This window comes from Crocuta crocuta, unplaced genomic scaffold (assembly GCF_008692635.1).
Source record: "Crocuta crocuta isolate KB4526 unplaced genomic scaffold, BGI_CrCroc_1.0 scaffold187, whole genome shotgun sequence".
Taxonomy (NCBI): Eukaryota; Metazoa; Chordata; class Mammalia; order Carnivora; family Hyaenidae; genus Crocuta; species Crocuta crocuta.
The window spans coordinates 1,016,278-1,043,050 of record NW_027532196.1 but is presented as its reverse complement, the minus strand read 5'-3'; the positions used below and the strand labels follow the sequence as shown (position 1 = coordinate 1,043,050).

Genomic DNA, 26,773 nt, shown 5'->3' with positions numbered 1-26,773 from the left:
AAAGGATTTTTTTCAATCTTAAAAATGTTTATTTATTTTTGAGAGACAGAGTGCAAGTGTGGAAGGGGTAGAGAGAGAGGGACAGAATCTGAAGCAGGCTTCAGGCTCTGAGCTGCAGCACAGAGCCCAACACAAGGCTTGAACTCACGAACCATGAGATCATGACCTGAGCCGAATTCGGAAGCTTAACCAACTTAGCCACCTAGGTGCCCCTAACCTTTTTCCTTTGTGTATTTTTTTCTGATGATGATGGCTAAACATATCAGTTAGCCTTTCTGAGTAACAAATCACCCCCAAAATTTAGTGGCTTAAAGCAATTACTTATATAACTTATATAACTCATACTTCTGTGTCCAATAAGCTGGACAGTTCTCATGGACAGTTCTCACATATTTATTTGTGGTCAGTTGGTAGGAAAGTTGAGTGCTGACTAGTCTAGGTTGTCCTTAGCTGGGATAGCTGGCCTTTGTTCCATGTAGTCTCTTATCCTCAAGCAAGTTGGCCTGGCATAAGTTTGTGTTTACCTGTAAATTATGTACAAGTACTATTGTCAATATCTGTGTTAAATATTAGTAAATTTGAACTTCATTCTTATTTTATGTACAATATAAATATCAGAAAAAATCTAAATATATTCTTCTCTCTCTTTTATGGATGTCTTGTAAACTTACTTTGGAGACCATACACCAGGGACCCCTTTATGGTCATTTTTAGTCATTTCATGATTACCATATCTCTCTTTGAGTGAAACAGCATTTAATCAAGATTTGATTTACTACTGGACTTCAGTTCTAGTTTCAGTTAATATTGCCTGCCTTAAATACAAACAGTTAAGGACAGGGATTCTTTCCATATTTGATTAGAACTTATTGGGGACTATAGCTCTAATTAAATTTAAAAGGGATCTTGTGATTTGTCAAGCTAGGACTCATGACTGCATCCAGTGAATTCTCAGATTACTTGCTATAGACCCAACTACTCACCACTCCTTGGAGGTCTGTCAAGAAAACACGATGATACAGAGGAGTGATTCTTAAAGTTTTCCGTTGGTACTGTGTATCTGTGTTATCTGTTGAGATTAGTAAATGTAGATTCTGGATCCTACTGCTAGGGAAACTGATCCTATGGATTTGAGGTTGGATCTAGGAATCCACATTTTTTTGAGGTTTCTTAGGTGATATTGATGCACTTTAAAATCAATAAAACTTGAATTCATATCTGCCAATTAACAGGTAGATGACCTTAGACATTTATTCTTGCACTGGTTGAGTTTCTTCAACTATAAAATGAGAAAAGTAATAAAGTCCAGGAACACCTCACAAAACTGTTATGAAATATGTGGTAATTTTGTCAAAGAACTTTATAGGGGTGCCTGGGTGGCTCAGTTGGTTAAATGGCCAACTTCAGCTCAGGTCATGATCTCACGGACTGTAAGTTTGAGCCCTGTGTTGGGCTCTGTGCTGATACCTCAGAGCCTGGAGCCTGCTTTTGATTCTGTGTCTCCCTCTCTCTCTTCCCCTCCCCTGCTTGAACTCTCTCTGTCTCTCAAAACTAATAAACATTAAACAAAATTTTAAAAAAGAACTTTATAAAATATAACATATTAACATGTGACATATTTCCCTATTTTTTGATCTATTAAAAGACATATTCTCCGTAACTAAAATATTCTATATATTGCTGATACTTTTTATTTCAGTGAAAACATGGTTCTGAGCATTTCTATATTATCCACTTGCCTCCCAAGGGAAGGGACCACTGTTTTAATGGAGATAGAAGAGAGTAGGGATTAAGGGCATAGATTAAGTTCAAGCAGACATGAGTTCTGACCCCAGCTTCTATGTAATCTTGCACTAATTCCTTAACTTCTGGTTCTTTGTTAAGTAGTCATCCTAATAGTTCCTACCTGTAAAAAAATTGTATGATGATTAAATGTAATAACATAATCAACATTTACTATATACTTGCTACATGCCAAGCATTATTCAAAGTAGTTGTCGTATAACAACTCATTACTCACAAGAACCCTATGGTTTTGAATAGAGTCTTATAAAGGCCCCTGTTTTACAGGTGAGAAAATCAGAGTATGGGGAGCTACAATGGCGGCACTAGGAAACAAACCTCTGCCTTCTGAGTCCAAAATCATCCTCTTTCCATTCTTGTAGTACTTCCTCTTATAAAGGGAAAGCTTGCAAGTCATTTAGCATACCAGAAGGCACATTGTAAATCCTCAAAAGATGTTACATATTATTATCATCATTTGATTTCTTCACAGCTTCTTGCAGAGTGCTTTGTGCAAGGTATTTGTTTAATAAATTTATGTTGATTTGATTTGGAAAGAACTCTGTTGTATTCTCTTGGGCTTCTAAAAGATATATTCAATGAGAGAGTCTCTTATTTTTCAGGCTAATATGATTTATGTGGTTGCTTTTAGATTAAGTTACTGTCTCTTATTTACAAAAGAAGATTAAATGAATATGTACAGATCTAAGAACTTCAAAATCCTCCTTGCTAAAAACTGTTTAAAAATTTGTCTTTGTAAAACAAAGAAGAAAGCTCATAGGGCCAGTTTATAAAATAACTGGATTTTGCTAAATAGTATGTTTAGTATTTTTCAAAACACATATTTAGAACTCTTCCCTGGTCCTTTTTTTGCTAGCTCTTACATTTCCTCATGCACTGTATCTGATGGATTCCTGTTCGGTGCTTTGTGGCTTACTTCTTTCCTGTTTTCAGGATCAAGTTATTCTTCTGTATATAAAATGGGGAGCTTTATCTGAGGAATACCAAAGAGGCAGATTGGAATATATGGGATAAAATAAATCTTAGGTCAGAAAAATTGATGTGGTTTCATGTCCCATCTCTTTTGTCTTTACTTTAGCTATTTAAATCGTGGGGTAAAACTACCCTATACAAACATACTCAAACTCTACACCTCAAGGTACTATTGACACAAGTGAAGAATAATACCCCCTCAAGCACAACTGAAACCCATTGTTCTACCCTATCCAAGACAGTCTAATTATCTAGGTTATGGTGTAAGGAAACCTAACCAAGGTGGTATAATTAATAAGCTGAAGTCTTCTGGATTTAGCTATTGTTAAATAACTGGAGGAAATATGCCAGGAGCTAAAGTCCCTTGCCTTAGTTAACCATCTGCCTGCAAGCATTTTGGTCTCACTTGTCAGGATGGTAAATGACAGATATGTCAGTACAGCAGAAAATGTGGTCTTTGGAAGACTCCTCTTAGCCCTGATGAAGAACAGCTCTATGAGTGACCACAGTGTTCACTCCATTACTAGCTAATCATACCACAGACAGTTTTTAGGCAGTCCTCAGCATTTATCTTCTATTAGTCTGCTTTCAATCACAAAGTAAGAGGAACAACTATTTGAATGAATAGAACAGCCTGGCTTTGGTGTTCACAGACTCCTCAGCATTTAGCATGATTAAGAATTCTGAGGCATACCTAAGGAAATGAACTTGCCTAAGACAATATGTTCATTCTAAAGTAAAATATGATTTTTTCCCATAAAAGTTTTTTAAAAAGCAGTATTCAAGCTGAATGAAAATTACCATTATGGTATTTACAGTAGAAGTAAAAGTAGTCAAAGCAAACTGCTATTACAAACATCCCAAAATCTTAGTGACCTTACACAATAAAATTTCATCTATCACTGACTTGACAGTCTAGTACGGAAAGTAAGGGTGGGAGGAGCTCTGTTCCACAGTCTTTTAGGGATTTAGTCACTTTCCAATTAGTTGCTGTACCATCTCCTGGGGACCTGGACTATTCCAATGGGTCCTCTGCATGCAGCCTGCAGACAGTGGATAATGATGTGGAAGACTGTGTGCAGCATTTTTAGGTATTGGATATAGAAGTAGTTACATCATTCATTCATTCATTTATTTGAGAAAGAGAGAGCACATGTGAGAGCTTGGGAGAGGGGCAGAGAAAGAGAACCTCAAGCAAGCTCCGTGCTTAGCACGGAGCCTGGCATGGGAATTGATCCAACGACCCTGGGATCATGAGCTGAGCTGAAATCAAGAGTTGGACAATCAACTGACTGAGCCACCCAGGTGCCCCTACTTACATCATTTCTACCAATACTACTCTGGACAAGCTCAATCTCATGACATCAAATACCTACGAAGGAGGATGGGGATTGCTCTCTAGTTATATAACCAAAAAGAAAAAAAAATAGTGGACTTTAGTGAACATATGTATTTATAGAGTTTAGTTATTTCTTTTTTCCTATGTGAATATCTCTTTTGTAAGATAATAGGCATAGGTAGTCCTAATGCTCTATGGAATATCATGTTCAACTTTTGTTTCTCTTTTAGACTTTTGGTCTTGGATTTTTTTTGTTTGGTTGGTTTTAGTGTTTTTCTGTTTGTTTTTCTGTTTGTTTGTTTTTTTTTTTTAGTTGTAATTAGGTTTAAACATCTTGGGTCAGACTGAATACTTTCTTTGTCAGTGCAGGTGTTGACTGTTAGTCCTCCATCCCCTCCCACCTGTGGGCTGAGGATGAGAGAAATAGAAAAAATGCTACTATGTTGAATATCACATCTTCCCACTTTTCAGCCTGCTACATTCTGACCCTAAGAGAAGGAAAAGGAGCAGATATTCAGTCAGCTGCCCCAGACCCACAGAAGTAGGTAAAATTTTCGATTCTGTGAATTTGTTAAAAATTTTTAATGTTTTTTTTTTTTTTTTAATCTTTGAGAGAGAGAGGCAGAGAGAGACAGAGGAGAGAGCATGAATGGAGGAGGGGCAGAGAGAGAGAGGGAGACACAGAATCTGAAGCAGGGTCCAGGCTCTGAGCTGTCAGCACAGGTCGAACTCAGGACTTGGGGCTCAAACTCAGGAACATCAAGATCATAACCTGAGCCAAAGTCAGATGCTTAACCAGCTGAGCCGCCCAGGTGCCCCTATTAGCATTTTTAATATGGAAGCCATCACTAGACTTATGACCACAGTATTGTAGCTATTCACTTGTTTGTTTTTTATTGTAACTTCTGGTTTTTTGGATTTAACTAGGATGACTATTTCTTCAGTAACATAGAGAAATAAAAAAAAGCTACACTAGTTTTCCTCCCAAATTTACTTGCATTTAATTCAACTGTATTAAGCACTTTCGGAAAGTCAGTTATTAAGATAACTAAGGATATAAAACGAATAAGCAATCTCCTGTACCTTCAAGGAACTAATGAACTAGACTAGAGGAGAGAAACTTCTAGCACATAACTAGTCTGCTGTATTTATATAATAGCTATAAAACAATTTATAAGTATGAAAATAAGGGTACAACTCAGAATATGGGAACATGAAAAGGCATTATTGTGTCCTGTAAATGTTGTGAATGGCTTTTTAGAGGAGGAAACATTGGAACTAGAAGTTGAACAATGAGAAAGACCTTGCTAGGCAGGAAACAGTGAGGTGTAGCTAGATATTCTGGAGTAGCTAGAGAGTACTTTGAAAAGGAAGTTATATTGTGTTTAGGGAATGATGAGGATTTAGATGTGTCAGATGAGATGATATCAAGGGGGAAGAGAGTGGGATGATGTGAAGTTGGAAGGTTAAGTTGGAACCACATTTGTCAAGTCTAAAAGACCATAATTTGGAATTAAGGGCTTTATAATGTAAGATATGGGGAATAGCAAACATTACTTTAGTATAGCAAATCAGATTTGCATTTTAGGAAAACAAGTCTAGCAAAAGAATTAATAATAGAGAATTTTAACTTCTCATATTGAGTCTGTGCATGTAGACACATTATTATTGTTGTCTGTCTTTCAAAGATACAACAACCCACTTTCAAGTAAAGAATTGATACAATCTATAATACCACTTCCTTTTTCTCCTGTGAACTTTTTCTAAGGGCCACATATAGCTCTAAAATAATATGTCATGTTTTAGCCAATAGAAAATGCAACTTCCAGCTTCTGGTAATGGCAGCCAAGGTTGTATCATAGTAGACTTCCAACCAATAGTAATTTATGATTCTTGACAAAATATAAAAGCAATGACAGAAACTGTTTATTGGCACTAGAAAGCAACTAAATAGGATTCAACCTTCGAAAGAAGGAAACCACACTGGGTTAGATCCACACTTAAATGCCTTTGACCACAAGGGCCCTCCTTGCCCACCATGGGAAGTAGCTGATAGGTCTCAAATAAAAAGCGGTAGTTTTACTGAGTTTAGGGATCATAGGACTGAATTCAGGGTGGTCAGAACAACTACGAATCTAGATTAGGATACCTGAAGGGAAAGAGTCACAGTGGAGGGAGCACCCAAATCTGTAAATAATACGTCTCATCTTTGGCAGAGCCTTAAACTGTGCATGTACAGATAATGATGTCCAAGGAGCCCAGGAAGAAAACATGAGCTATAAGGCTGAAAGAAAGAAGCAAAGCATTCAGTTTCTCACTTTAGGGATTTAGAGTTTAGAAATTTAGTTCCCCCAAGTTAAAGGGAATTGACAAACACCGTGGTTTTCTGTTGAAACTCAGGAGTTTCATACTTCAGGAATAAAGACCACATCCTAGAATTAAGGGGAAAAACTGGAATAAATCTGCTTTAACAAAAGCCTAAAATTAAGCCTCCATATTACCTGGCAGTAATTTAACTGCTTGCTAGAGCAAACTTCAGTGCTGTTTGTAGTAATTTGGAGCTTTTACAACATATTAACAATGTTTATCTGTCATCAGTAATTACTGGACATAGAAAGAAACCAGAAAATATGACCCAGAGACATGGGGGAAAATCAGTCAATTTAAACAAATTCATCGCTGACAGAGATATTGGAATTGTCAGGCAGGGATGTTAAAATCACTATGCAAAATCTGTTAAGGCATTTACATGAAAAGACAGGTGGGAGATGGGAAAGTTCAGGAGTGACACAAAAACTGTAAGAAAAAGAACCAAATGAAAATCTCAAGATCTAAAATATCCCTGAAGTTAAAAAGAAAATTTGGATGGAACTAATGGCAGATTTAATACAACTCAGTAATAAAAATACAATAAAAATTAGCAAAATACATGAGCAGACATTTCCAAAAAGAATATATATGAATGGCCAATAAGCACTCGGCAAAAGTGCTTTCCCTCATTAATCATCAGGGAAATGCAAATTGCAATCACAGTGAGAAACCCCTTTATATCCATTAGAATTGCTAAAATTAAAAAGGCTGACAACGCCAAAAAACTCAAAATTTGAATTCTCATACTTTGCTGGGGTAGATGGAAATTTGTTTATCACTTAGGAAAACTGCATATTAGTTCTTTATAAAGTTAAATATATACCAACCCAGCGATTTTACTCATAGTTCTTTGTCCAGTGGAAATGAAAACATGTAGCCACACAAGGACTTGTAAGTCGTACAAATGACTTGTACAGATTTATTCACAATAGCTAAAAACTAAATATTGTCAATGCCTATTCATACATAAATGGATAATGAAATTATGAAATTTTCAACAGTGGAATATTACTCAGCAATAAAAAGGAATGGAGTACTGATGCAAGCAACAACACACATGAATCTCAAAAATAAAAGAAGCAAAAGAAGGTAGTCCCCAACCCCCATCTCTTGTATGAAGTTTGAAGTTATAAAACAGGCAAAACTTAGCTATGCTGATCAAAATCAGAAAAGGAGTTCTCTCTCTAAGGTGAGAAGGGAAATTGGATGGAAAGGGCACAAGAGAACTTTTTGGGTTGATGGAACAGTTTTGGATCTTTATTGATATCATGGCTACATGAGTAACATTTGTTAAAACTCATCACAACTGTACTTTTGAAATCTGTATATTTGATTGTATGGCCATTATAACTCATAAGTAGAATTGATGGGAATCAAAAAGCAATGTAATATGGTGGTTCAACATGCCACATGCAGGGACTGAGGTAAGACTACTTGGATTCAAGTCGTGCAGGCAGTGAATTATAATGGGTAAGGGTATGTTTGCTGCATTAGACAAAACTGAGCTTTTGAATCACATTGCCAATATTTTGTGAACATTGGCAAGTTACTAACCTCTTCTAAACTTCTAGAAAATGGAGATGATAAAATTAGTATCTACCTGGTAAGGTCGTCCTTGGTATAGTGGCTGGCATATAGATGCACTCAAGAAATGTAAGCTGAAGTCATTATTGTTAAATAGCTCTTCAGCCATTCTTTCATTGCCCTAATGCAGTCATGAGTGCTGGTCTAACATGAAGATTTTGAGAATTAGGTATCTACAAACTGCATTACACTGCAATCTAAATAATGGAGACAATATTTGACAGCATATGATTAAGTACACGAGCAAATCTTATTTTAATTATCCATTTCAAACTAAGTAACTATCTCTTTGCCAAGAAAAAAAAGAGTTCAATTTAAACTAGTTTTCTTGAAGCTCTTGTAAAAAATGCAAACATAAATTAGGGCCTAATTTTCTTCCTAATGGTCTCACCCTTGGTTTTCCATCTCATAATCACTTTTTATGTGTTAATATATCTTTCAAGTACATATATGTATGCATGTACATGTATCTGTGTATAGGTATGGGTGTGGCTGTACTATTTATATACTCTTCTAAACCTGACATTTCACTTAAAAATCTTTCCTGGTTTAGGGCTATTTATGTATAGAGTTGGCCCATTCTTTTTAATAGCCACTTAATAGCCTATCACATTGATAGACTTTGATTTATCTAACTAGCTCTCTATCTCAGTAGTTCCAAGTTTTCACTATTATAAACAACTGTAACATTCTTACTTAAAACTTTTGCACTTGTGTTAATTATTCCATAGAATACATTTTTAAAAAAGGTAAAAATGCTGTGTGAAAGAATTTGAAGAAAGTTTATCAAGCTTTTTTTTTTTGTAAGAGAAGACTTGTATGTGTGAGCGTGTGTGTGACTAAACAGTGAAAGAATGAGCATATTGAAAATTCTCTGAGTGGTGGAGTAAATGGTGGTTTTCATATTCTTATTTCTCTATATTTCTTAATTTTAAATAAGGAAAGGAGTTATTTTAAAATTTAAGAAAATTTCTACTAGATGGATTTAAGATAAATTATTAATTTGTAATTAATTAGGTAATTAAATAGTTAAGAGAACTACCAGTGGGACACATAACACTGTGTTAAACACTATGCTGGTGCCTTTCATGAACTACGTTATTTAAATTCTATGCAGAACCATGTGAGGTAGTACCATTATTGACACTGATTTCTAAGGAAACTGAGACTCGAGTATCGTATAACTGGTAAAGGCAGAGTCCATTTTAACTTTGTTATTCTAATATATTGTAGCCCAGAGTTGTCTGGTATCATTTTGTTTGAGAGTCCTCGGGTCCCAGGTTCATTCTCGGACTTTACATATAGGATGATGTAGTCCAGCCCAGATGAGCTTGTTTCCTTAGGAGTCTTCTTCAGCCACAGTGATGTGATCCTTCAGCCACAAGGACAACAGTCCTTGGTAGCAGAATCTAGAACATTAGACAAGTTATCTGCTTCTCACTGACCACCTCTCATTCACTATCTGGCTTCCTCTCACAATAGAAATGATACTAATATTATTAATAATAACAATAACAATAATAAAAAGCAATGACCAATTACATGCTGGTATGGACTGGGGAGGCAGGGGGATGCCTTCTGATCTCTAATATCCTGGTTTATTTTCACATCCCAGGTTACAATGACTCTCTTTCTCTGTCTCTTTATCCTTCCTTTAGCAATCTTACATTTCCTTTCCATCGAAGGGGCCCAATCAATATCAACTAAGAACCCAAGTTTTCAGTTTCCTAATTTATGTGCNTACAAATAGTTTATTGTCAAGTTGGTTTCCATATAACACCCATTGTTCATCCCCACAAGTGCCCTTCTCCATGCCCATCCTCCCCTGCCCCCCCCCCCACACCCATGAGTCCTCAGTTTGTTCTCAGCATTCAAGAGTCTCTCATGGTTTGCCTCTCTCCCTTTGCATTTTCAAAAGGCGAGGTCTCACTGGGTAGGCCAGGTGTGAAGGGGGAGGCTGAGAGGCCAGAGGAATGGTGACACTTGAGGTTGGTGAAAGTCAGGAAGCTGATCATTTCCCGGAGCTAGGGCAGCAGCAGCTGAGGTTCTTGGCTTAGTGCCTGTCAGGTATGTGAGGGTGACTTTATTGGTGTTTACTAACATCTAAGCTGCCCTTGCCCATCATCTAGTGCCCCATAATATACCGTCCAGAAACACAGCTGTATTTATGTTGTGCTGTTGGGGGAGGGGGAACTCAGAGGTCTGGTTCTTTTCTTGATGGCTTTAATTCTACTCTCAGTTTTGGAGTGAGTACAGGTGTTTCAGAGTGCTGTTCTCACTTTCTTCTCGACTTTTTTTCTTCTATAACCTGTGATATGTCAAAGACAACACTTACCAGCTTGGGAGGCAGAATTGTTAGCATTTCTTCCCAACCCTGTGTTCAGTGTCATCAAATTGATAGACATTGGACATGGTGGAGATATTTACATAACTGATAATGGAAGATGCTGTAAATCAGGGACTCCCTCCCCCCAAGAGAAACTGTTGTTTAATGTTTATCAGCACAGTAAACGACTCTATAATCCTTCTACCTCTGCTTACCACACAAACAAAACACACACCCACACCCACCCATACACACACACACACACACACACACACACACACAAGAAAACATAGTTTTGAAGGATTGGACATCATCGGTTTTCTTCCATGAGACTATGGTTATTTCCAGAAGGAACAAATTGAGCTCCTTTTTTCTTCCTCTCTCAGGTTTTCCATTTACTTCCAAAAAGATGAAATGAACTCAACTTCTTTCTTTCTTTCCTAGTGGATGGCTGTATTCACAGAGCAGCTGGCCCCTGTTTACTGGCTGAATGTCGTAACCTGAATGGCTGTGAAACTGGACATGCAAAAATCACATGTGGCTATGACCTGCCTGCAAAATGTGAGTACAACTCTCTTTGAAACACCGTTTCAAAGTCAGATGAGCACTCTTACATTGTTTTATTCCTCAAGTGTGTAACTGGAAAAGGAAGTGGTGATGGTGATATTTAATTAAATGTGCTTATATTCAGATTTTGTACTTGATAATAAAATGTGTTTTCCAAATATTTCCTCAAATATACATATATGGTGTGTGAATGTAGGTGATTTTTGCTCAGGTCTTTAACAGAGTGTCTCTGAAACAGAGAAATAAACAGATGAGCAAAATATGCATTATAGTATTTAAGTGCTATGGAGTGACAGCTTCTGGAAATGATGCCAATTTCTTATTCCTTGTTCAGGTTTCTTGATTGTGGATGTGTTTAGAGCAAAGGAGATCAAAGTGATGTATTGTGTTTTCAGCTGCCATGTAAAGGCTGATTGGCAATTACAGCCAAGGCATCTGTCACACTTTGCTTTCAGGAAAAGCCAATGGAATGTGGTTGTCAGTGTGAGAATGTATTTGCTCTTTGAATGTGGAATGGTCAAAATTTCCATTATATTTGAATAGAGAGAAGTATTGCATTTGATTGACCTTGTTGCCTAGTCTTTTAGCCAGCTGAGTAGGTGGTATAGAATAAAAATAGTAAGAGAGAAGCTGGTTAAAGGCACAGATTTTTTAATCACATAATCTTCAGGGCTTGGTCAGTTGAGGTACAGGGATTCATTGTGCCATTAAGGTGTTCATTGATCTGGAAACTGGGACACCAATTAATTGTTTATTCTATTCATCTACTTCTTATGATACTGCCTGTGTCTGTGAATACATTTTATGTGAAAGTGAAGTGTGAATTTCGTTGTTGTTGTTGCTTTGCAGTGGAGAAAATGTGACCAAAAAATTATAGCACAATCTGTAGGTACTTGTTGGGTTCTGTATAGACAGGTTGTGTAAGAATGAATTCACTGTGCATATGAGTGAGTGGAGAGAGTGTGTTATATTTGAAAGATTACTTTGAAGTATGTTTAAATCTAAGGCTTTGTAGTAAATGTAATATATTAAAATGATGTTTTTTTCTTCATAAACATTATAAAACTACATTCTATATTTCTCACAGTGGGTTCTAGTGAAAGTATAACAGCTGTACACTGTTTAATTTTCCTTCAATGACTTCTCACTTTTCTTTCTTTCTTAGTGTTTTTACCTTGTGTGAAAGAATCAAGTCATGTGCCAAATGGCCCCTCACTGCCTCTTGGAATGTATATTTATGTTAACTAAAGTCTTTTGGGTACAGTGGTGTTTCAGAAAACCTGAGTATTAAACATGATTTCCCTTTCTAGCATTATGACTCTGTGTTTACAAATATTAGTCATTTTTTTTCTTTTTAACACCTTGCTACCTTTGTGATATAGATAACTGATACCACCTTAAGAACAAAGAGAATATTGATTATTTTCAGACTTGTGTCTGTCCTTAAGCTAAGGAATAAGACCTAGTCTCCTATTACTTTACCAATTTGTTTCCTGTGTATTAAAGCACAAATAAGCAATTCTTTATAACTCTGGGATTTCTGAAGACAGATAACCTTAGTATCACTAACTATGACCAAATAAAATGGTTCCTTTAGTTGTATGGATTGACACCATGATAATTTTGTTTAATGTCCTTACTCCAGTTTCAGATCCCAATAAGTCATCCAGCTTAGTCCAGGGTTGTTGAAGACTTGTGCAATACCACTGAAGTGTAAAGATCAATATCACCTATACCTGTGCTTGAGGAATTTCATGATTGAGCTAAGGTGTGGCTTTCCTGGACATCCTAGGCCAACTGAGTCTTTGTGGCACAAGGACTCTAGTTAATGAAAGCCAGTCCACAGGGCTTGGTACAGAAATCTGTGTGAACTGAGATACCGAGAGTCTGATATACATTCAAGTCACTGTGTGCAGCCCACAGGACACATCTCATTAAAAAGTCATTCAGCAGTATAGAAAGTTCCAGACTGAAATGGCAGTGCTATCTCATGAAAGTTACACATATGGACTACTTGTAAATAAATCTTGGTATTTCTCTGTATTTTAAGACATTAATGATCTATATTTATAAAAATAAAAGCAAGGAGAGCAATAAAGCAGTATGGAAATGAGTAATAATAGCTTACATCTGTATGCTACATTATAGTTTTCCACAGTACTTTCACAAGCCTTTATATTTTAAATTATATTTTATAAACATTGTGTGTGTGTGTTCTTTTTCCCTTTTCCTATATCTGAAAGATGCTTTTCTTTTCTCATCAATTTGGTTCATCCATTTCAGAATCATTAACAATCCACAGATGTGCTTTTGTAGAGAGAGAATGAAAAGGGAGCTCATTACATACTGTTTGGGTCATTTTCCCCCTCCATATTTAATAATTCCATGACAGTTTGACAGCAGGAACTGGTTCCTATCTGTCCTCTGTGACAGCAAGTTTATCATTATGGGGGTACTAAAGCCAGTCATCCAGCCACCAATGATAACATCTTCATTCATCAGCAATTGTTTGGAAAATGCTATTGTCTAGGTTACAGGCAAGCTTGGTAAATTTGGACTGGTCTTTGCTTCCCTTATGCTTGCTAAATTAATTTATTCATAAATACTTGTACTTGAATTAAGCATATTTGTAGTCTATATTCTGAGACTCATCATAATTTGTGCAAAGATAAGCCTCAGGGATTTAGTTTATTCTTCATTGTTTGGATGTTTTGATTTCTTTTGATGTAGAATATCCAATAATTCTTTTCAAAAGTAATCTTAAGAGTAGAAGGAATATTGGTCAATATTTCATTAAAGGCGATTGGTAAAGAAATGACTTAAGAAGCCAATTTACTATTTATACAATTGGACCTTGTGGGACGTTTCCTTATACAATATTAGATTCATAATAAAATTTAGATTTCTATAGCATTTTAGAAGCTTTTCAACATGTGGAACCTTTCTATTCATGGTATCATCTTTCCACCAGTGTCAACTTCATGTGGGAGAACTTTACCTATCAGAGCCATGGTTCTAGTGTCAAAATCTATCTAGTGTTTCTTGAATATGTGCTGGATTAATGGGAATGAATGAGTGATCAAATGCATGAATTGCTTCAGAACTTTTCACCTGGAAAATAACTTTGCAAATGTTGCTCCTACTAATTCTTTCCCTCCTGGAATTCTTTCTGCCCAGTGACAGTAGATTAATATTCCTAATACCCGAATCATTATAATTGTCCATAAGACTCTAGATTAGGTGAGCCCCTTCACATCTCTAACATCACCTCCTTCTATCCCCTTCCTTGCTCACACAGTTTGCTTTGCTGATCTGTAATGCGTCTACATTAGCATTCCTCCTGCCTGGAATTCTATTCTACATACCTATATGGCTTGCTTCCCAACCTACTTCAAATCTTTGCTTAAATGTAACCTCCAATATCACCCTAACCAACTTGTTTATAATTGCTTTTCTGCCTTATTTATAATTGCTTGTCTCTAGTATTTAACCTTCAAATACATGTTATCATTTACTTATTGATTTTGTTTATTGTCTATCTCGCTCTATGAATATGGGAGTAGAAATTTTTTTCTGCATCATTTTCACTTATTGCTGTGTCCATACAGGTTAGAAAAAATGTTTGACACATAATAGGTGCTCAAAATCTAATTGTTGCACAAATGAGTCAAACCTAATTCCATTCCTCTCAAAATCCTTGGATGGGTCTTTCTTTAAACCCAGGCTTGTTAGCCTGATTACCTTTGGCCTTCCATGATTTAATGTCGTATCTTGAACTACTTATAACCTTTTACATCATCAGATTTGCTGATAGTAGAATGCCTGTGCATGGGGTCTGTATTTGGGGTCATCTAGAAAGCTCTTTCTTTGCTCCTTTTCTATCTTCCAGAAAGCTCAAATACCCCTTTTGCCATGAGACAAGTCTTCCCTTATCAACTAAGGTAAAAGCACCTTCTTTTTCCTTCAAATTCCTGAAGTCCTAAATACTGCTTGTTAACACACTGAGGGCATTTTTTTACTACTTTTTGTTATATATGCAAGCTTTTCACCTTTCTATCAGTCCCTTGAAGACAATGGATACTAGAGAAACATCTACTAAATGAATTACTTGTTAAAGGTGGCACATTACGTGGTGATGGGTAAGATGTAAAAGAAATTTATGTTAATCTTCCTGAGAAATGATGAAATCAGTATCAATTATTCGTTGTGTTTTTTAAATCATATTTTAATGTACATCTATTCCAAAGCCTCTTGTCTAAGAATTTTACTTTTAATGGAGCTTCTTCTAAAGGTCAACAAATAAACCACATCCACTTTAATGATTTTCAGCCTGCCTCACATGTCTATTCTATTCCTTGAGAATGCTTACTTTTTAGGCTTTAAGGCTGAATAATCATGAATAATAGATGGAAAAATATTGAAATCTGTATATATAAAATGATAGAATCTGTTTCTTTTATTCTTTCCATTTAATCTTTAGAAAATATCAAAGGGTAATATTAGCATCCAACTCACAGGTTTTTATTAATCATTCACAAAGAGACTGTAGGGTGAGAGACCATAGTATAGTATGTTTGAACATCATAGAATGATATGAATCTGAATCCTCATTCTATTCCCAGGTGCAAAAATAATCAGATGATAGTATCTTAAAAGATACTGTTGATAATAATTAATGCTTCTCCTTTGCCCTTCATCAAGAAATCATAGTACTTTGAAACATTAGCTCATCAATCCTTTTGAAACATCTCTGAAGAAGTGACATGACAAGTAATGGTATTTTCTTTCAACACAGAGAAATTCAGGTACAGAGTGGTTAAATGTGTTGCTCCCAGTAACAAACTAAGTCCATATTAGGGTCATGGCAGATAATTCAAGTATCACTTAAATAGGGTGAGAGTCTATGGCAGGTGTTAGCCAAGGCCTGTTGCCTGTTTTTGTAAATAAAATGTTATTAGAATACAGCATTTGTTTACTTATTGTCTATAGTTGCTTTCATGTGACAGCATTGAGTAGTTGCAACAGGAACTGTATGTCCAAAAATATCTTGGGGCACCTGGGTGGTTCAGTGGGTTAAGCTAAGGTCATGATCTCATGGTTTGTGAGTTTGAACCTGGCATTGGACTCTGTGCTGACAGCTCGGAACCTGGAGCCTGTTTTGGATTCTGTGTCTCCCTCTCTCTCTGCCCCTCCCCACTCACACTCTGTCTCTCTCTCTTAAAAATAAATAAACATTTTTTTTTAAACTTAGAAAAAATGAAAGTGTTTGCCAATTCCTGATCTTTCACAATCTCTATTATTTATATAGGAGGAAAGTGAGATTCAGAGAAGTTAAATATTTATTGAATTTTATTGAATGTATGTGATTTAGAGCCCTATTGACAAAAGTGGTACTAAAATACCTGCCGTCTATTTCTTCGGAAAGCTCTTGCTTCTGTTGCCTCAATAGAACATCACCTTGGGGGGATGATCTGAAGCCTTTTAAATCTTTAAAATTATAAGGCTACCTTGAAAAAAAAATACCTTGAAAAAAATGGTCATTTTTCTCAGTAGGGCCAGAACTGGAAAGTGAATCAGTCAAGTCTCTGAAGGGGGAGTTAATTCAAACCACCAAAGTATTTGGCAATAAATCTTTATTCCTTGCTTCCTTCAGTGGTGTTAGCTAATATGCTGAAAGGGAGTCTGTAGTCCTGAGTAAATTCAGTTTCTAGAGTAGGTAATTCATAAGATGGTTCTGAGTTAGTCCTCTGCAATGCATGACCTGATTTCAGCCATCATGGGCTCCATCAGCAGGTGTCTGATTGTGAAGGCAGTGGAGTGGGCATGCTGTCAAGAATCTGACTCTGCCAGGCTTTGATGGAGATCTGAGGGCCCTCATGAGCCCTTTCCATAATTAAATGACTTATATTACATAAAGAGAAAAATGGCTTTTGAAGAACATAAAACCATCTTTCTTCCTGAAGAGAGATGTGAGGTTGTTCCTCTTAAAACGAACTCTGATTGGCTTATTTTCCTGAAGTGCTTTAGGAATTTAATTACTGTTTGAATCTATTTCTTCATAATTACCACCCCTTTCATTTATATTAAGCAGTTTTATACATTTATCTCCTTAGTGATCCTTATGATGAATGTGAAAGTGAAAAGGGCAGAAAGATTGTAAAATCCAGAGTAGTGGTTCTCAAAATGCTCTCCCTGAAACAGCAGCAGCAGCTGGGGATTTGTTAGAGATGCAAATTATTTTGCCCCACCCCCTGACTTACTGAATCAAACTTTGTGGTTTAACAGCTCTCCTGGTGACTTTGATGCAAACTCTATTGCAAGGATCATTGACCTAGACAGTGGTAGTAGTAGAATCCTGAGCAGAACCATTGCCCTTTTTTTTTAAAGTGTTTATTTATGTATTGAGAGAAAGAAAGCTCATGCCTACATGTGTGAGTTGGAGGGGCAGAGAGAGAGGGAGAGAGAGAATCCCAAGCAGACTCCACACTATCGATGCTGAGCCCCGACACGAACCATGAGCTCATGACCTGAGCCCAAATCAAGAGTCAGACGCTTAACCAACTGAGCCATCCAGGTGCCCCAGAACTGTTGCCTTTTGATTCCTTACCCTAGACCCCTTTCACCATACCACACAGGCATCCTTTTGGGTTGCATATTAGGGCTGTCTTTGAAGAGAACTCAGACATGTTCCCAGATAGTATTTACTTGTTTATTGCCTGCCTTCTCAAACAGAATTCATAGTTTAAAGAAAGAAGTCATATCAGCCTCATTCACCATTGGCATCCTTAGTATCTAACATAGTAACCAGAATCTAGTTCATGGCTTTTGACACATATCCACTGGAGGAATTAATGAAAGCATCTTTTTTGTGATACTCATAGCTGCCACTGAAAAAAACAACCAAGAAGACACTCAAGATAGGATCACATGACTCCAGAAATCTGCAGAGCCAGTGTTGCTACCATTGCAGCATCTGTGTTTTCCTATCACAAGACATGCACCTTGATCAGACTCTGGCAGTGCAAGAAAGCACAGGGGGCCACGTTGCTCAACTTGTCCACATGGTGCATGATAACCTCCACTTAGAATACTTTCTTTCAGTCTCTTTCTTTCTTTCTTTCTTTCTTTTTTTCTTTCTTTCTTTCTTTCTTTCTTTCTTTCTTTCTTTCTTTCCTTCCTTCCTTCCTTCTTTCTTTCTTTCTTTCTTTTTCTTTCTTTCTTTCTTTCTTTCTTTCTTTCTCTCTTTCTCTCTTTCTCTCTTTCTCTCTTTCTTTCTTTTGCTACCCATTGTAATAACATAGATCATAGATGCCATCTCCAAGTGGCTTTGTGATGAAATAACTGAAAGACTCTAATAGTAAATACTGTCTTTTAAAAATAACTACATTTTGGAAGCAGCTAGTATTTACATTGTTGTATTACTGGCCAAGTGTAGAATAAACACCTGTGCTTGCCTTTCATTATTTGACATCTTAGTAGCCCCTCAGAGGACACTGTCTATACCTTTTATTTCCTATGTGATCAATAGGAAATAACAGTGCAAATCAATTCTGGGTAATAATGTAAATGGGCTCTCGAAGGCAATTCCTGCTGTGAAATAAGTAGTTAGCTGTGACACTGGCATTAACCACAGTGGGGGTAATCAGCCTTTGGATATGTTTAATCAGAGTTATCAGCTAAGATTAAAAAGAGAGCCACTGTTGTGCAGGGATAATCATTTTCAGGATTTAAAAGATGAATATTTGAAGGTGTTCTTATAAATTAAAGCCATCAGAATTGCTTTGAGTAATTTGGGATGCTTTGAGGTCAGGCACAAGCAAACAAGAAAGGTTAATCTCAGAGCCATAGTAGTTAATGTGCAGGAATTGCAGAATACATTTATTTGAATAAATAGTGAACACTGAGTTAAATGAAGATATCCCCCCATTGCTAAGACGTTCCTTGAGCTATTACTAACATGTATAATTTGATTAAAAAGTGGGCAACACATAAGTTTTTAAATGTATTAATTATCTTTGCAATTAATTCTCAATCCAAAATATTAAATATTAGACTACATTATGGTTTGATTAGAGGTGTTTCCAATTGAAAATATTGATGAAACCAAGTTCTTCACTAGAATTAAAGAGTGATTCTCGGTTAAGAACAGTAAGCATCAAGGTAGAAAATCTGAAGAGAGGTCTTGAATCCAGGATATTCTAATTGTTTGGTAAAGTCGCTTAGCCTCTGACCCTGATTTGCTCATTTGTAATCATCTGAGGGTAGTAATATCTACCTTGAGTGAGTTTGTTAATATGCAGAACCACTTTTTAATAGAGTAAGATATCATATAGATATATGGTTCTATAGTTACTTGCACACCTCATTTACTTACCCTACCACTGTTTACTGAGTACCTACTCTGAGCTAGAGTGCTCTTCTGGAATGTATAAAACTATAGTGAAAAAGACAGCTAACATTTGAGTACTTTTAGGTCTTACATTCTTAGCACAGAGAGGCAGATAATAAACACATTCAAATAAGAGCATTCACAGATTCAACCTCATATCATGATAAGGGATATGAGGAAAATGAAGAGTGGGAATAGAATGGAGGGTGGAAGGCTACTTTTCCCATCATGGTCAGGGAACACCACCCGAGGAGATGGCATTGGAGCTAAGCGCCATATGCTATCTAGGAGAAATACATTGTAGACAAAGCGAAAGTGGTTTACTATAGGGTTAAAAAAAATTGACATTGGGTGCCTGGGTGGCTCAGTGGGTTGAGCATCTGACTCTTGATTTTGGCTGAGGTCATGATCCCAGGGTTGTGCGATCATGCCCCACATTGGGCTCTGCACTGAGCATGGAGCTTGCTTAAGATTCTCTCTCTCCCTCTCTTTCTGTCCCTTCCCTGATCTCTCTCTCCTCTCTCTCTCTCTCTCTCCTTCTCTCTAAAATGAAAAAAAAAATTAAAAAGTTCGCCTTGCCTGATGTTTAAAATAAGATGGTCTATAACTTTTTCAACCATTCTTCATTGGTATAGATACTATATTTCAGGTCTGACAAGTGTATAATTTTAATATAGCTTAGGTTTTTGAGGTAATAGAGGTAACACTGTTGTTGCTGTTGGAGTTGACAAAAATTTTAATGATCACCTGATTTTATCTCCTTATTTTACAGTTAAGGGGATCCAGAAACTGAGACCCAGAAAGATTATTTCATTTAACCATGTGATAAGGGACAGAGCCAAGACTAGAGTCTGGGTATACTCACAGTATAGGATTCTGTCTGCTAAAGCATACTACCTCTCCTAGTCTCTTAGATAATACTAACTCTCCTCTAGAAGTATTGTGAGAATTTAATCAACTATTAAGTGGGATGATGTATGTGAACCTGCTTTTGAAAGTGATTTTTTATTTTATATGCAGTTTATTAATAGTCATTTAGATGCAGTTTACTTTGACATCATGAGGTCTACTAGTAAAGTTTATGACAATAGTCCACCCAAATATATGCAGCAGTGACTAGTGTTTGAAGAAATATGGAAGTTACAGACAGGAATTAAGAAAAAATGATCATATACCATCCTTAAGACTCAGACATTTGTTCCTGCTTCCTTTCAGTATCTTGTTCTCAGAGGACAAGGAAGTCTTCAGAAATCATTTTGAGAAACTTTAGATGACAACCTTATTGGTTTTACAAGTTCTTGGTATTTCTCCCCTGGAGAGGTAGAGTTTAATTCCTCTTCCCTTGTATGTGGCTTGAACTTGATGACTCCTTTCTAGTGAATAGAATATGTCAAAATAATGAGCATTATTGATACTAGGTTATGAAAAGACTATGACCTTCATCTTTATCTCTCTCTCTCTCTCTCTCTCTCAAATCACTCCAGTAGTGTCCTAAGGTTGCCATAACAAAATACCACAACTTTGATGGCTTAAAACAGCACTTTACTCTCTCATAGGTCTTAAATCCAGGTGTTGGCAGGATTCTACTCCTTCTGAAGACTCTAGGGGGAAATCTGGTCTTTGCCTCTATTTTTATATGGCCATCTACCCTATGAATCTCTGTGTTTTTTTTTTTTTTCTTACCCCATAAGGATACTTGTCACTAGGCCTACCCTATTCCAGAATGACTCTAAGGTCTTGAGATCCTTACCTCAATTATATCCACAAAGACTCTTCTCCCAGATAGGTTCACATTCATATTCTGGGGCTTAGAACATGGGCATATCATTTTGGGGTAATCATTCAATCCATTGCATACTCTCTCTGGGTGAAGTCAGCTCTCATGTTACAAAGCAGCTCTGGGAAGACGAAAGCCTACTGTGTTGTGAGAGACCTCATATAGTCTCTGAAGACACTCATAAGGCAAGACTGAGGTCTGCATGTAACAACGTGAGGGAACATGGAAGGGGATCTTTTGAGATATGCTAATAGTCAGAAAAATGGGCTTTGGGAGCACATCCTCCAGACCCAGTGAGCTTTCTATTCTTTGCAGCCCTGGCAGGCAGCTTGACTGCAATATCATGAAAGACATAGAGCTGAAACCTCCCAGTTAAGCCACTCTTAAATTCCTGTCCTGAAAAACTGTGAAATAACAAATGTTTAAGTTTGGGGCATTTTTTACACAGCAATAGGTAACTAATACAACTCTGGCTGTGAACATTATTTAACAAGGTAAGGAGCCCAGCCTACTCACAGGATTGTTGGTGTCTATCATTTTTCTTAGCAATTAACTTGCCAGGCTGAGGGACAGGTGAGCTGACATGCAAAGTGAAAGCAAAATGGAATTTGAGGTAATGTGACAATTAGTGATTTTTTTAATAGTTTATTGTCAAGTTGGTTTCCATATAACACCCAGTGCTCATCCCCACAAGTGCCCTCCTCCATCCCCTTCACCCCCCTTCCCCTTTCCCCTGCCCTCATCAGCCCTGGAATAGAATAGAGAACTCAGAATTGGACCCACAAATGTACAGCCAACTAATCTTTGACAAAGCAGGAAAGAGTATCCAATGGAAAAAAGACAGCCGCTTTAACAGATGATGCTGGGACAGCAACATGCAGAAGAATGAAACTAGATCATTTTCTCACACCATACACAAAAATAAACTCTAAATGGATAAAAGACCTGAATGTGAGGCAGGAAGCCATCAAAATCCTAGAGAAGAAAGCAGGAAACAATTTCCTTGACCTCAACCACAGCAATTTCTTACTTGACACATCCCCAAAGGCAAGGGAATCAGGAGCAAGAATGAACTACTGGGACCTCACCAAGATAAAAAGCTTCTGCACAGCAAAGGAAACAATCCATAAAACTAGTAGGTAACCGACGAAATGGGAAAAAATAGTTGCAAATGACAGATAAAGGGTTAGTATCCAAAATCTATAAGGAACTCATCAAACTCCACGCCCAAAAAACAAATAATCTAGTGAAGAAATGAGCAGAAGACATAAACAGAAACTTCTCCAAAGAGCACATCCAGATGGCCAACAGACACATGAAACGATGCTCAGCGTCACCCATCATCAGGGTGATGATCAAATCAAAACCACACTGAGATATCACCTCATGCCGGTCAGAGTAGCTAAAATGAACAAATCAGGAGACTATAGATGTTGGTGAGGATGTGGAGAAACAGGCACCCTCTTACACTGTTGATGGGAATGTAAACTGGTGCAGCCATCTCTTGAAAACAGTGTGAAGGTTCCTCAAAAAGTTAACAGTAGAACTCCCCTATGACCCAGCTAGGAATTTACCCAAGGGATACAGGAGTGCTGATGCATAGGGGCACATGTACCCCAATGTTCAAAGCAGCACTCTCAACAATAGCCAAAACATGGAAAGAGCCTAAGTGTCCATCAACTGATGAATGGATCAAGAAGATGTGTTTATCTCTACAATGGAATACTACATGGCCATGAGAAAGAATGAAATCTGGCCATTTGTAGCAATTTGGATGGAACTTGAGGGTTTTATAAAACTGAGCGAAATAAGTCAGACAGAGAAAGACAAATACCATATGGTTCCACTTATAGGGGGATTAGGAGAACTTAATGGAGGATCATGGGGGAGGAGAAGGGGAAAAATAGTTGGGGAGAGGGAGGGAGGCAAACCATAAGAGAATGCTAAGAACAAACTGAGGGTTGATGGGCAATCAGTGATCTTAAATCCAAGAAATGTGACCATACTCAGTGTACTAGACTAGAAAAAAAGCTGTTATGAATAGAAACTTGTCATTTTTATGCTAAATATCTATATTTAATTGTAATAAAGTTATTTATTTGTTTGTTTATTTATTTATAGATTATGGGCAAAGAGAACCCATATTCAGCTTAGTAAAGAAGCATTGGGAGAAGGGTGCCTGGGTGGTTCAGTTGGTCAGGCATCTGACTTCGGTTCAGATCATGATCTCATAGTTCATGGGTTCAAGCCCCACATCAGGCTTTGTGCTGACGGTTCAAGGCCGTGAACCTGTTTCAAATTCTGTGTGTCTCTCTGCCCCTGCCCCGCTTGTGTGCTCTCTCTTTCTCTCTCTCAAATAAATATATAAATATTTTTAAAAACTTTTTTTGTTTTTCAAAAGAAACATTGGGAAAAAAACAACACAAACCACAACACAGCTGGTATTGATATTTACCTCATATTCCTTAAGTGTCTTTAGTCTTTGGACTTGATACTCACATGCTCTTTATCATTAGGAATCGCTGTTTTCAGTTTGAGGGGAAAATAAATTCAGCCTTTCTCCTGTGTGGAAGCTGCGAGGTAAGTGAAGCAAAGGTAGCTTCCTATTTACATTTATGGCAGTGCCCTTCTAAATCTGTTTGTAGTACCATGTGGTGTGTTTTCTATTAGCACCTTCATTTGTCAGAACCACCGAGAGTTTGCACCATTTCTAATCACACACTATTTGTGAAATCCCTATAATTTCCTAAGGTCTTCTGAAGCTTTCCTTTTCCTACCTGTGACATTTTGAGGAAAGATTTATTCCACCTCTGTGTTTTTTCTGTTTAGTGAAGATCATCAGAGACAATCTTAACTGTATATTTGCACATTTTCTTTCAAATTTTGTCTATATTGTGTTTAGAGTGCAGGTGCCTATTTGAAAGTCTGAGGACTATAAAGGGCTATCTTATCATTCCCTTCCATTTACAGACACTCAGGTTTTTCCTTCTTACATAATGGCACATGATGCCAAATTTGACTCTCCTTATGTGGCCAGATGATTTTGTTCCTGTTTTAATATTACTGCTATATTTGGGTGTGTCAGATGCATACACATGCACGTGTCATTTTTCATACATCCCATTAGAAGTATATTCTCATTATGCTGAGCACAGGCTTTCTTCTGCATTATCATGTTTTTTGAGAATGGAATTCAAGGATTTTTTTTTTTTTTTCAATCTGTGGAGCTGTTTGGAAAACATTCTGGGAGAGTTTACATTTGTGGGTGGCTTGATGGAACTGGGGTAGGGAGTCCAAGGAGATCTCCCAGGAACTTCCAGAGGGCATACAGAGGAAAGGTAACTGCTGTGGCTGGGCAGGCCAGTGGGACTGGACCCTACTCCTCCATGCATCTAGGACATATTTTACCTATTGTTTTAAAATTAAGAAAAGTTAGGGGCTCCTGGGTGGCTCACTCAGTTGAGCATCTAACTTTTACTTAGGTCTTGATCTCATGGTTTGTGGGTTCTAGCCCCGCCTTTGGGTCTCTGCTGCCACTGTGGAGCTGTCTTCAGATCCCCTGATCTCTCTCTCTGCCCCTTCCCCCACTCATGTTCTCTCCCTCTCAAAAATAAATAAACATTAAAAGCAAGTTTAAGTAAAAAATAAATTAAGAAAATCTATTTTGATTATTGTCCTCTTTATAATATCCAGTGCCTGAATACTTGAATGGATTCCAAGAATAATGAGAGATTGAGAAAACCCACATCAAAGTATACCCATAAAATATGATCAGGGCTCTGTATGTAGAGTATTGCATAGATTCATGTAGTGATGCACCTAAAAGGAGATGAAATTTAGAGGACTACACATCATAGAAAGGTTAATATTTCAAACATTTCCTTACATTTTCTGTTGTCTCCAAAGCAGTGTTTCTCCATATACCAAATTAACTGGTTGTCATGGGCACCAAACCTGTTACCTTAAACACAGTATCATACTCCAGGCAACATCCTATTGTTTATGCCTATTTTGAGATTAACCATCACATGGCATTTTCCCCCTCTTGTTTTCATTTTTCTTTTACCACTCCATTCAGGTGATGATGAGATCAATATTTCAAAGCCTGTATGTGAGATGTTCCTATTTGTTGTCCATCATGGTATAATAGTAACTTTTTATTCATCACTATCCTTAAGGACATACATTTGAGGACAATGGAGCTTTTGTAAAAGTCTCACAATTACAACAAAGCTGGAAAAATATCTAGAAATCACTCTTGGCCAGTGAGCCATTGGTTTCTCCCATTAAGGACTAGGCAAGAGTTTTCATCCTGTTACGATTGTATATTTTGCATTTAACAATCTGTCTGGCACACAGTAGGTAGTGATAGGTGTCTCATTCATTCAGAAAACACTGATTGATTTCTAAGATATGTGCCATGTGTTTGCTTATCTTTTAGAAAAGAATGATATGCAAAACAGATAGGGACTTCACCCTTATGGAACTGAGTTGAGCTGAGCTCAAGTGATTCAAGTGACCTGCTCAAGACCACACAGTTATTTAAGTGATAAAACCTTGACAAGAACCAGATTGTCAGATTCTTAGTCTATGGTCCTTTCTTCTTTTTTATGGAGATTTTATTAGGGGGATCTAATAATGAGAAGATCTGATGGTGATGGCCTTCTTGTCTCATGTTTCCTTGGGGTTTTCCTCGTCAGTGACCAGTGGATATGATTAGTGTATTCTGATACATTTGTACCTGGGATGGGGAGAAGGGGCATGATCTAGTATAGTTAATGTCTTGTAAATAAATAAATAAATCTCTGTTTTAATGTTACTGCTATACCTGGGTATGTCATATGCTCAAGTCTCTCTCATTATAGTATAGAAAATGATTTTGGAAATCATAATTCTAACTTGGCATGGGGGGCACAGACCTTTTTTGACTGGGATCTGGTATAGCAGCAGCCTGACATTTTCAGTGATACAGTTTCTTTACCCCCCCCCAACCCCCCCGCCGCCCCACTCAGGTTTTTATTTTAAATTCCAGTTAGTTAACATATAGTGTAATATTAGTTTCAGGTGTAAAATTTAGTAATTCAACACTTACATACAACACCCAGTGCTCATCACAACTAGTGCCCTTCTTACTCCCCATCAGTGATACATTTCCTAATGACATATAGAGCACATCCCTGTAATCTCTTCAAGAGTTTTAGGTTTCACATTATTTAAGGATGTGATTTGTAATCAATCATTTTAATAATTATTCATAATTTGATATCCACATGTTTTAGGAAGAAAAATTTTTGACTCTCTAGTTCTTAATCAGAATGTCAAGCATTCATTGTTATACAATATGGAAACCAATTAAACAGAGATTAATTCATTGCTTATGGTTTATTCTGTTTATTTGCCTTAGCAACACCTTCTAAAAATAAGATTGACACACATCTGTCAAAGCAGTTGTACTGAATTGTATTTCCCAGACATAAAGCACATGGGTGGAGTTCTGGTAGAATCCTTATTGTCTGGTGTTGTGGCCTCTCTACTCTTTTATTACTTTTGCTCTGTTTTCTTTGCTTGTTTGCTTGCTTATTTGTTTTGTTTTCTTTTGTCTCTTTATTGCTTTTAACTGCGTCTCAAATTTCTGTTAAACCATTG

The 26,773-nt window shown here is 37.0% G+C and overlaps 1 protein-coding gene across 1 annotated transcript in view; it reads left to right on the top strand.

Moving 5' to 3' along the window:
- LOC144242559 (ADP-ribose glycohydrolase MACROD2-like) overlaps positions 1-26,773 on the top strand; it is a 1,445,873-nt gene that overhangs the window by 661,252 nt on the left and 757,848 nt on the right. The window contains exon 4 of the mRNA XM_077777528.1: positions 10,839-10,955. Coding sequence (XP_077633654.1) covers positions 10,839-10,955 — 117 coding nt within the window. The remainder of the gene's footprint in view (positions 1-10,838; positions 10,956-26,773) is intronic.